At 28.2% G+C, this 12,577-nt stretch overlaps 2 protein-coding genes across 2 annotated transcripts; both read right to left on the bottom strand.

The window, feature by feature from the left end:
• Positions 1–3,002: 3,002 nt before the first annotated feature.
• Positions 3,003–6,944, bottom strand: LOC122854058. The gene is made up of 4 exons (XM_044154470.1): positions 6,834–6,944; positions 6,592–6,739; positions 3,119–3,329; positions 3,003–3,039 (listed from the first exon to the last, which is right to left on the bottom strand). Exons 1-4 carry the CDS (start codon positions 6,942–6,944, stop codon positions 3,003–3,005), a joined length of 507 nt encoding a protein of 168 aa, XP_044010405.1.
• Positions 6,945–7,660: 716 nt separating this feature from the next.
• On the bottom strand, positions 7,661–10,266 carry LOC122854057. The gene is made up of 5 exons (XM_044154469.1): positions 10,019–10,266; positions 9,777–9,924; positions 9,207–9,685; positions 8,967–9,118; positions 7,661–7,670 (listed from the first exon to the last, which is right to left on the bottom strand). The coding sequence occupies exons 1-5, from the start codon at positions 10,127–10,129 to the stop codon at positions 7,661–7,663; spliced, it is 900 nt and encodes a 299-aa protein (XP_044010404.1). The 5' UTR covers positions 10,130–10,266.
• Between the last annotated feature and the right edge of the window lie 2,311 nt (positions 10,267–12,577).

The following is a 12,577-nucleotide window of genomic DNA, read 5'->3' as shown; positions in this document are numbered from 1 at the left end:
TAAATTTATTTTCTATTGTTAATTTTTTCATATGAATATTGCAAATTTTGTAACTTGGATATTGAATTACTGGGTGTTTTATTATTCTGAATTCAATTTTATTCATATTCGTGGGGTTTTTTATTTTAATAAAATTAATTAGCAAAATTTTTTATTCATTTATTATATTATAGTGAAAGAGTCCGCCGTATTGTTGGAGGGGCGCCACATTGCCATTTTGCCATTTGAACTGGCTAAAATTTATAATATTTAAATTTAAATTATTTAAATTTTTAATTTATTATGTTATATTTATTATATTTAAATTGTGCTTTAAATTGTGCTAAATTGTATCCCAGAAGTCAGAAACGAGTGGAAACGAGGGAAAGGAGCAAATAGCGCTGCGGTGCGGCTTAGACTAGAGAGTGGGCTTATACCCACTCTAGCTTAGACGGAACCAGCGGAACCAAAAAGCGCCATATTTTTTTTTAATACAAGGAGCCAATAAAAGCGCCAAACTTTGAATTATGGAAAAAAACTGAACAACATGTTAAAATATTTTTTTAATTTCTTTATTGGAATAATAATGTTTACATTATTTATTAACTATTTATATTCTCTGAAATGTATAAAAATCAACATATTCATATACAATATACATATAGAAGTATGCTCAGTGATTTATTTTATGCTACCAGTGGTAATTTATTTATTTACTTATATTTTCATTGATGCTGCTGAAAATTTAGATGAATTTATTGCCAAAGAAGCCGCGACAATGACTCCTTTGTCGGCGTCTTTTTTTTACTCAAATTTACATTTTGTCGTTTTTCAGCAAATTAATATTTTTAATAACCAGTGATAACATTTAATATACCAATAATTATTTATGCAACTAAGGCGTTTAAGATAAAAATATAAAAAATATGTCGGTGTCCTCTTGGAATTCTGCTATAAAAATTCTAAAGAATAAAAAATATATAAATGAAAAAAAAGGCAATGAAAAATATTTCTAACGTTGGTGCATCAAACTGTAATCTTTTTATCCACACTGTACAAGATCTTAGCTTTTTTTTTTTTGTCTTTTAATTTATGACGTGGGTCAATCTTCACCTCATTACTCACTCAATGTGATTATTATATGACTTGCATACACACTATGATTTGCAATGACTTATCAGCTATTATGAACAGAGAATTTAATAAAAATGAAAAATGAAAGAAAATAAATTTATTTCATGTGCATTTGAAGGTCGTTTTGATGGGATTTAAAATTTATTCACCCAGAATTTTCTTGACTGCACCAAGAGGAGAAAAAAAAAATGATTAAAATGAAGTGAGATAAAAAAAAAAAAAATAGCAATAATTTAATCTTTTTATTTAATTTAATTAATTTTTTTTTATTATTATATTTAAAAAAAACTCCTTGATGTCTAATTCATGAATACATATTTATCTAACATAACTGCTGTATAAATTTTTTTTTTATTTATCTTGAAATATATATTTTTACACTCGTTGTACTAAATAAATCAAATGACATATTATATACAATATGTATGTACTTGCAAGTTGCACTCACCCATTGACTTTAATACTTAAAATTTTTTATTTATTTTTTTTCTTTATATAATGTAATATTTTAGTAAAATATTTTTTCTGCCAATTTAATATTTTTTATATAAAATTGACTTAATTTAAGATAAAAAGAATTTTCAAATATAAAAAATAACTTCATATGTTCAATAAAAAAAATATCAAATTTATAAAGCTCAAAAAATTTTTCTTCATTATCTGAATCATCGAAATGATGCTGTTGACCAACTTTGTGTATTACGAAAAATAGATTAAAATACATTTAGTACTTGATGGTTGTCAATAACCAAGGGTTAACCTTTTCATTGTTTATTTATTTTTTGAATGAAATTATATATACATTACAATGTTCTATTTGACTCTATTATATTTAAAAACTTCTATCTATTTTAATTGAAAACGGTAGTCACAATTTTTTTTTTTTTAGTCGATACTTACATTTAGTTATCGTAATTTCATGTTATATTTTAAAATCGAAAATCAATTTTTTTATTAATCGAGCATTATGTTTTATTAATAGTTGTCATCAAAATTTGTTAATTATCTAATTTTCTTTTTTTTTACTTTTTTGGATGATACGTAATTTCAAATATGGCGATTCATATTTCATTTTATCAATCAAAAAAGAAACAGCTAAAATCAAAGATTGTTTTCGATTTCTTGATATTTCTGCTGCTTTTTTGATAAATTCAACAGTTATACTTGAGTACAGAACAAAAAGCTTCTCCATCTTTGGTGAATTTTCAAGAACTTTCGTGGCTAAATCATCAGTTATTTTATTACTGTCTGGTAACGCTAATCTAGTCAAGTTTTTGAGCAATTTGATTGATGAAGAATCAATGCTGTTATTGATGCCGGAAAGCTGAAGACATTTTAAATTATTCATCTTTGAGATGGCTATTATACCATCATTGGTTATCGGTTCAATATTTAAAGAGAACTTAACTATATGATTCATGGTATTGGCAATAGCGTACAAACACTCATCTGTAATTTTCCATTTCATATAATCCAATGTAGTTGTACTCATGAACTGATTTGGCTCAATAATATTTTTGTTTATGTAATGATCATAAGGATAAAATTGTACAGCTGTGCGATAATCGTTCATATACTGTACTAAATTTGGGAGAATTTGTACACCACCAAATTCAAATCTTTTCAGAGTCTTTAGTCGACGAAGCACCTGCAAAAGAAATTATTCATAAGTATATGTAAACGATAAAAAGAATATCTTTGATTTTATTTTGTCATAGATGTATAGTTCTAACTTACGGCAACGAGTGCGTTTGTTGGCAATTCACAGGGATTATAAAAGTAAGTTGTCCAATAGGACAAAATCAGATCAGTCAATGTATCAGCAAGGACCAACAATGCATCGATTAAGTTAACAGGTATACTGTACCATTTATGTTGTAATGTAATTGCTAGTACTTTGAGCTTAGACAGACGTGAAAATGATGTCTGGCGTAGTTTATCGTCATCATAGATGAATCTCAATCGAAGTTTTACAAGGTTTGGACAATAATCATTAATAACTGGCACTATATCACTACGACCATAAGCTGTCAAATCTAATTGTGATAAATAACGGCCACATTTATAAAGCAATGATTTTAAAAAGCTTAATTTTCCATCGGGTGTTGTAAATTTCTTCAAACAATTTGGATACTCAGCACATTCCCAGTGAGTTATTTGAAGTTTTCTGACATTACTCCAAGAATAATCAAGAGCTCTTTTCCATTTTTGACATACTAAAAAATTAATAAATTATACAAGTACATTAATTATGGTAATTAAATTATTTTTTTTTTTTCAAATAATTGATATTGCTCTTATCACATACCCAATGCAATTTTAGGTCTCTCACATGCTGGCACATACGTGAATATTTCAGCTAGACAATCATCATTAACAAAGTCAATTGCTATACTGTTGGCGTGGTCAATTATTATATTTTCGGCGTATGAATGATCATGATGCTTATAGTATATCTAAAAATAATAATGGATATTTACATTTTACAACAATACTTCAATAATTAATCTATGAGCATGTTTTGACTGCAGTTATATATTTTAGACTAACCTCAGTATCTTTTTCGTTGAAGAAAGGTGTTGACATTTCATTTGTAACCTTATATTTTTTGGAAAAAAGGTTTTCCAACTCCGGTTTACGTTTTTCTCTAAATTTTTCCATATTTGATAATTTACTAGGAGCAAGTTTTGGTTTAATATTTTTTCAACCCAATATATATATTAATTATATCAAAAGATTTTTAATAAGCTCTATGTTTTTTACTAAACGCAACCAAAGATCAGCATCAATCAACATAGGCAACAAGAAGCACCACAAAGTACAGCCAAGTACGAACCAGTGCGAACTGAGAGTCTGATACAGCTGATACAGTTCAGCCTGCAGTTCAACTATCCAATTGTCCGGTCGGCAATTGCCGAGTTCACTCCATCTTCCATTCTAGGAAATACCCAGATTAATTTTGGAAGGCGGGGTCCGTTTATCCGAGTTTGCTTCAATCGTTTTCCCTCCACTTTCCATTTCCATGGGACATTTTCATTCTCAAGATTGGAGAATTTTCGGCTTTGGAGCGAACTCGGTACCAGCCGTCCGGTGTCCTCTAATGTCCACGTGTATAGCTGGAACTCTATAAATTTAAGGAGAGTGAAAGACTACAAAATACTAATAGTGCGATTTTGTGGGTATTTTGAAAATTAAAAAAACAAAAAAAAAATATTTTGCAATTGTAAATAAACATTTTGTTCATGAATTTTTTTTTATTGAGAAAATTATTAATTTTAAATCTCATATAAAAAAATCAATTTTATTCTTTAAACATAGATGATCATTTAATTTTTTAAATTTTATTATATTTAATATTATCATTATCATCATCTTTACTTGTGTTAATTAAACACTCCTTTATTGCAAAATTAGCAATTATTAATTTACCATTTATTGATGATATATGTTGAGTTGTTTTTTCACTACCTTCAATAATTACTGGTGCTGCTAGTAAACGTATGTGACTTACATGCATTTGATAGTATACAACCATTACCATCGTACATACCAATATATTATTAAAAAATTACTTGATATTATTTTCATTTGTTTTGTACTTGTTATTGTTAAACCATATGATTCAATATCAGTTGTTATTACATCTCCATGTAATAATATTATTGCGTATGTGAAATTTGTTGTTTTTGTTGATGTTCCAGATAGTTTAGTTGTTGCTGTTGTTGTTATTGATTATTTTGAGCTTATACTACTTGCTGAACCTTACTAATATTATTTGTACTCATTGAATCTGACATAGCACCAGATAAACTTATTGTTAAAAATTTTTCTTCATTATCTGAATCATCAAATGATGCTGTTGACTAACCTTGTGTATTACGTAACATAAATTAAAATAAATTTAGTACTCAATTATTTGTCAATAACCAAGGGTTAACCTTTTCATTGTTTATTTATTTTTTGAATGAAATTATATACATTACAATATTTTATTCGACTCTATTATATTTAAAAACTTTATTATATTTTAATTGAAAACGGTAGTTACATTTTTTTTTTTTTAGTCTATGATTATTACATTTAGTTATCGTACTTTCATGTTATATTTTAAAATCGAAAATCGATTTTTTTATTAATCGAGCATACGTCTTACTAATAGTTGTCATCTAAATTTGTTAATTATCTTATTTTTTTTTTACTTTTTTGGATAATACGGATTTTCAAATATGGCGATTCGTATTTTTTTTTATCAATTAAGAAAGAAACAGCTAAAAGCAAGGATTGTTTTCGATTATTTGATATTTCTGCTGCTTTTTTGATAAATTCAACAGTTATACTTGAGTACAGAACAAAAAGCTTCTCCATCTTTGGTGAATTTTCAAGAACTTTTGTGGCTAAATCATCAGTTATTTTATTACTGTCTGGTAACGCTAATCTAGTCAAGTTTTTGAGCAATTTGATTGATGAAGAATCAATGCTGTTATTGATGCCGGAAAGCTGTAGACATTTTAAATTATTCATCTTTGAGATGGCTATTATACCATCATTGGTTATCGGTTCAATATTTATAGTAAACTTCAGTAAATGCTTCATGGTATTGGCAATGGTATACAAACACTCATCTGAAATATTCCATTCAATCAAATCCAATGTAGTTATATTCATTAACTGATTTGGCTTAATAACATTTTGGTTTATGTAATAATCATAAGAATAAAATTGTACAGCTGGACGATTATCTCTCATATACTGAAATAAATTTGGGAGAATTTGTACACCACCAAGTTCAATTCTTGTTAGAGCCTTTAGTCGAGGAAGCACCTGCAAAAGAAATTATTCATAAGTATATGTAAAAAATAAAAATAATATTTTTGATTTTTTTTTGTAATAAATGTAAAGTTTAACTTACAGCACTGAATGCGTCTATTGGCAATTCACAGGGTTTATAAACGTCATTTTTCCAATTGGACAAAGTCAGATGAGTCAATGTATCAGCAACGGCCAACAATGAAACGATTAAACCAACAGGAATACAGTCATATTTATGTTGTAATGTAATCGATAGTACTTTGAGCTTAGATAGATGTGAAAATGAATTCCAACATAGTTTATCGTCACTATAGATGAATCTCAATCGAAGTTTCACGAGGTTTTCACAATATTCATTAATAACTGGCACTATGTCACTATGACCATAAGCTGTCAAGTCTAATTGTGTTAAATAACGACCACATTTATAAAGCAATGTTTTTAAAAAGCGTAATTTTCCATCGTGTGTTGGATATTTCTTCAAACAATTTGGATACTCAGCACATTCCCAGTGAGTTATTTGAAGTTTTCTGAGATTAATCCAAGAATGATCAAGGGCTCTTTTCCATTTTTGACATACTAAAAAATAAATAAATTATACAAATATATTAATTATGATAATTAAATTTCTTTTTAAATCAATTAATTGATATTGTTCTTATCACATACCCAATGCAATTTTAGGTCTTTCACATGCTGGCACATACGTGAATATTTCAGCTAGACAATCATCATTAACAAAGTCAATTGCTATACTGTTGGCGTGGTCAATTATTATATTTTCGGCGTATGAATGATCATGATGCTTATAGTATATCTAAAAATAATAATGAATATTTACATTTTACAACAATACTCCAATAATTAATCTGCAAGCATGTTTTGACTGCAGTTATATATTTTAGACTAACCTCAGTATCTTTTTCGTTGAAGAAAGGTGTTGACATTTCATTTGTAACCTTATATTTTTTGGAAAAAAGGTTTTCCAACTCTGATTCACGTTTTTTATTAAATTTTTCCATATTGGATAATTCACTGTTTGCAAGTTTTGGTTTAATATTTTTTCAACCCAATATATATATTAATAATATCGAAAGATTTTTAATAAGCTCTATGTTTTTTACCAAACGCAACCAAAGATCAGCATCAATCAACATAGGCAACAAGAAGCACCACAAAGTACAGCCAAGTACGAACCAGTGCGAACTGAGAGTCTGCTACAGTTCAGCCTGCAGTTCAACCATCCAATTGTCCGGTCGGCAATTGCCGAGTTCACTATATCTTCCATTATACGAAATACCCAGATTAATTTTGGAAGGCGGGGCCCGTTTATCCGAGTTCGCTTCAATCGTTCTCCCTCCACTTTCCATTTCCATGGGACATTTTCATTCGCAAGATTGGAGAATTTTCGGCTTTGGAGCGAACTCGGTACCAGCCGTCTGGTGTCCACTAATGTCTGCTAATGTCCACGTGTATAGCTGGAACTATATAAATTTAAGGAGAGTGGAAGACTACAAAATACTATTAGTGCGATTTTGTGGGTATTCTTCAATTTTAATATCAATATTTGTCCGAGGATGCGTAAATTTTGTCATTTGTCCATGTTTTATTCCTTTTTCTGTATGTTTAAATCTCATATAAAAAAATCAATTTTATTCTTTAAACATAGATGATCATTTAATTTTTTAAATTTTATTATATTTAATATTATCATTATCATCATCTTTACTTGTGTTAATTAAACACTCCTTTATTGCAAAATTAGCAATTATTAATTTACCATTTATTGATGATATATTATTTAAGTTGTTTTTCACTACCTTCAATAATTACTGGTGCTGCTTAAAACGCTTATTATGTGACTTACATGCATTTTGATAGTATACAACCATTACCATCGTACATACAATATATTATTAAAAATTACTTGATATTATTTTCATTTGTTTTGTACTAAATTGTTAAAACCATATGATTCAATATCAGTTTATTTATTACATCTCCATATATAATATTATTGCGTATGTGAAATTTATTTGTTTTTTGTTGATGTTCCAATATTTTAGTTATTTGCTGTTGTTGTTATTGATTTATTTTGACTTAATTTGAGATAAAGAATTTACTAATATAATTTGTACTCATTGAATCAATGAAAAAATATCAAATTTATAAAGCTCAAAAAATTTTTCTTCATTATCTGAATCATCGAAATGATGCTGTTGACCAACTTTGTGTATTACGAAAAATAGATTAAAATACATTTAGTACTTGATGGTTGTCAATAATCGAGATTTAACCTTTTCATTGTTTATATTTATTTATGTATTTTTTGAATAAAATTATATACATAACAATATTCTATTCGACTCTATTATATTTAAAAACTTTATTCTATTTTAATTAAAAACGGTAGTTACAATTTTTTTTTTTTCAGTCTATGATAGTTACATTTAGTTATTGTACTTTCATGTTATATTTTAAAATCGAAAATCAATTTTTCTATTAATCGAGCATTATGTCTTATTAATAGTTGTAATCAAAATTTGTTAATTCTCTAATTTTCTTTTTTTTTACTTTTTTGGATAATAAGTATTTTCAAATATGGCGATTCATATTTCTTTTTATCAATTAAGAAAGAAACAGCTAAAATCAAGGATTGTTTTCGATTTCTTGATATTTCTGCTGCTTTTTTGATAAATTCAACAGTTATATTTGAGTACAGAACAAAAAGCATCTCCATCTTTGGTGAATTTTCAAGAACTTTCGTGGCTAAATCATCAGTAATTTTATTGCTGCTTGGTAAAAGTAATTTATTCAAGTTTTTGAGCAATTTGATTGATGAAGAATCAATGCTGTTATTGATGCCGGCAAGCTGAAGATATTTTAAATTATTCATCTTTGAGATGGCTACTACACCATCATTGGTTATCGGTTCAATATTTAAAGAAAACTTAACTATATGATTCATGGTATTGGCAATAGCATACAAACACTCATCTGTAATTTTCCATTTCATCAAATCCAATGTAGTTGTACTCATGAACTGATTTGGCTCAATAATATTTTTGTTTATGTAATGATCATAAGGATAAAATTGTACAGCTGTGCGATTATCTCTCATATACTGTACTAGATTTGGGAGAATTCGTACACCACCTAATTCAAATCTTTTCAGAGCCTTGGATCGACGAAGCACCTGCAAAAGAAATTATTCATAAGTATATGTAAACAATAAAAAGAATGTTTTTGAATTTTTTTTGTCATAGATGTAAAGTTTAACTTACAGCAATGATTTCCTTTGTAGACATTTCACAGGGTTTATCGAAGTGAGTTTTCCAATAGGACAAAATCAGATCAGTCAATGTATCAGCAAGGGCCAACAATGCATCGATTAAGTTAACAGATACACAGTCCCATTTATGTTGTAATGTAATTGATAGTACTTTGAGCTTAGATAGACGTGAAAATGAATTCCAACATAGTTTATCGTCATCATAGATGAATCTCAATCGAAGTTTTACAAGGTTTGGACAATATTCATTAATAACTGGCACTATGTTACTATGACCATAAGCTGTCAAGTCTAATTGTGTTAAATAACGGCCACATTTATAAAGCAATGATTTTAAGAAGCTTAATTTTTTATCGGGTGTTGGATATTTCTTCAAACAATTTGGATACTCAGCACATTCCCAGTGAGTTATTTGAAGTTTTCTGACATTACTCCAAGAATAATCAAGAGCTCTTTTCCATTTTTGACATACTAAAAAATAAATAAATTATACAAATATATTAATTATGGTAATTAAATTATTATTTTTTTTCAATTAATTGATATTGTACTTATCACATACCCAATGCAATTCTAGGTCTCTCACATGCTGGCACATACGTGAATATTTCAGCTAGACAATCATCATTAACAAAGTCAATTGCTATACTGTTGGCGTGGTCAATTATTATATTTTCGGCGTATGTATGATCATGATGCTTATAGTATATCTAAAAATAATAATGGATATTTACATTTTACAACAATACTTCAATAATTAATCTATGAGCATGTTTTGACTGCAGTTATATATTTTAGACTAACCTCAGTATCTTTTTCGTTGAAGAAAGGTGTTGACATTTCATTTGTAACCTTATATTTTTTGGAAAAAAGGTTTTCCAACTCTGATTTACGTTTTTTTCTAAATTTTTCCATATTGGATAATTCACTAGGAGCAAGTTTTGGTTTAATTTTTTTTCAACCCAATATATATATATATTAATTATATCAAAAGACTTTAAATATGCTCTATGTTTTTTACTAAACGTAACCAAAGATCAGCATCAATCAACATAGGCAACAAGAAGCACCACAAAGTACAGCCAAGTACGAACCAGTGCGAACTGAGAGTCTGCTACAGTTCAGCCTGCAGTTCAACCATCCAATTGTCCGGTCGGCAATTGCCGAGTTCACTATATCTTCCATTATACGAAATACCCAGATTAATTTTGGAAGGCGGGGCCCGTTTATCCGAGTTCGCTTCAATCGTTCTCCCTCCACTTTCCATTTCCATGGGACATTTTCATTCACTTTTGTAATTTCGAGTAGAGGAGTTTTTAGATACAGATCAAAACGTGGGTTTTTCCGTTTACGGCCGTGTTAAATCGGTCAACTTTATTTCAAGGTCGAAAAATCTGAGAAAATTTTATAAAATAGAGAATTATTCTAGCTAGCGATTAAAAAAAAAATTAGCAACACCGAGTAGAGGGGATTCGTATTTACATTAAATCTTAAGGAGAGTGGAAGACTATACAAAATATTAATAGTGTGATTTTGTGGGTATTTTAAAAACTAAAAACAGAAAAAAAAAAATTTTTGTCCGCAACAAAAAGCACCTTTATCTTTGGTGAATTTTCGAGAACCTTTATGGCTAAATCATCAGTAATTTTATTACTGTGGGGTAACATAAATCCAATCAAGTTTTTGAGCAACTTAATTGATGAAGAATCAATGCTGTCATTAATGCCGAAAAAACGAAGATGTGTTAAATTATTCATCTTTGAAATGGCTACTTCTATACGCCATCATTAGTTATCCATTCACAATTTATCTTGAGCGTTGTTAATTGCTTTATGGTGGCAAATTTACATTTTGTTCTTTTTTTTTTTTTAGCAAATAATTACTTATTTAATACTCAGTGATAACATTAAATATATTAATGGTTATCTATCCGTTTTTTTTTAATCTTTCTACCAAATTATTGCCACAATTTTTGTTTCAAATTTCATCTGACAGGTTGAAGCAGCAGCAGTTGTCTCGATTATAGTCATATCGCCACATTCGGTTCAAAAGCGCGCTATTATGACGACATTCTTCTTTGGCCAACATACGATAATTTTTTTTTTTTTTAATAATATTTTTTTAATCGTATTTTTATGAATTTATTTTGATGCTTTTATTGAAACCGACGACAGCCACTGATACTGTGTCTTAATTAATAATGACCAAAGCCCATCTAAAATTTTAATATTTTATTTTAATTAATTTCCACGTTGAGCATTATTTTAATATTATTCATTAGAAATATATTTGAATGATAGTATTGTCGTTGAATTTATACATTATTGGATAAAATTAATAATTCATTATTCAATACTCGTTGCGACAACACTCGTTGTTTTGTTTACCAATAATTCGTTGATGTTGCATACTGATGACATTGCCAACAGAATTATTATTCAGATATTTGGTAGGTCAGATGATACTCACAATGATGCTAAAATCATAAGCTACTTGACGTAAATTCGTATTTGGTCATTGTTGCAACGATTGAGTTTGTAAATAGGTTTAGCTTGAGCGTGTTCATCCATGATATGGTCAACCAACAATTCAACAACAAACCTCTACCTACAATACCAACAATATTTACAATTCAACTGTTGTTTTTAATTTCATCATGTACAGCCGGCTCTTATCATTTTCATTCACGCAAAGTTAAAATATTTTTAAAAATAATAAGCATTCTAATTTTTTTTTTAAACGTGCAAATACGTGATCCATGTGACGTTCTTGGAGATTAGCTAACAGTATAATATTTCAAATTTAATATCTATCCAGGGACTGTCATTTTTTTTTCTTCTTTTGCTCAAGATAAAAATATAAAAAATATGTCGGTGTCCTCTTGGAATTCTGCTATAAAAATTCTAAAGAATAAAAAATATATAAATGAAAAAAACGAGGATGAAAAATATTTCTAACGTTGGTGCATCAAACTGTAATCTTTTTATCCACACTGTACAAGATCTTAGCTTTTTTTTTTTGTCTTTTAATTTATGACGTGGGTCAATCTTCACCTCATTACTCACTCAATGTGATTATTATATGACTTGCATACACACTATGATTTGCAATGACTTATCAGCTATTATCAAAAGAGAATTTAATAAAAATGAAAAATGAAAGAAAATAAATTTAAAAAGAAAAAATTATTTCATGTGCATTTGAGGGTCGTTTTGATGGGATTTAAAATTCATTCACCCAGAATTTTCTTGACTGCACCAAGAGGAGAAAAAAAAAATGATTAAAATGAAGTGAAATAAAAAAAAAAAAAAAAATTAGCAATAATTTAATCTAAGTACTAGCTCTGAACGTATTGGTTTTTTT

Source organism: Aphidius gifuensis, linkage group LG4 (assembly GCF_014905175.1).
Source record: "Aphidius gifuensis isolate YNYX2018 linkage group LG4, ASM1490517v1, whole genome shotgun sequence".
NCBI classification, from domain to species: Eukaryota; Metazoa; Arthropoda; class Insecta; order Hymenoptera; family Braconidae; genus Aphidius; species Aphidius gifuensis.
This window is presented reverse-complemented; position numbering and strand designations above follow the sequence as displayed.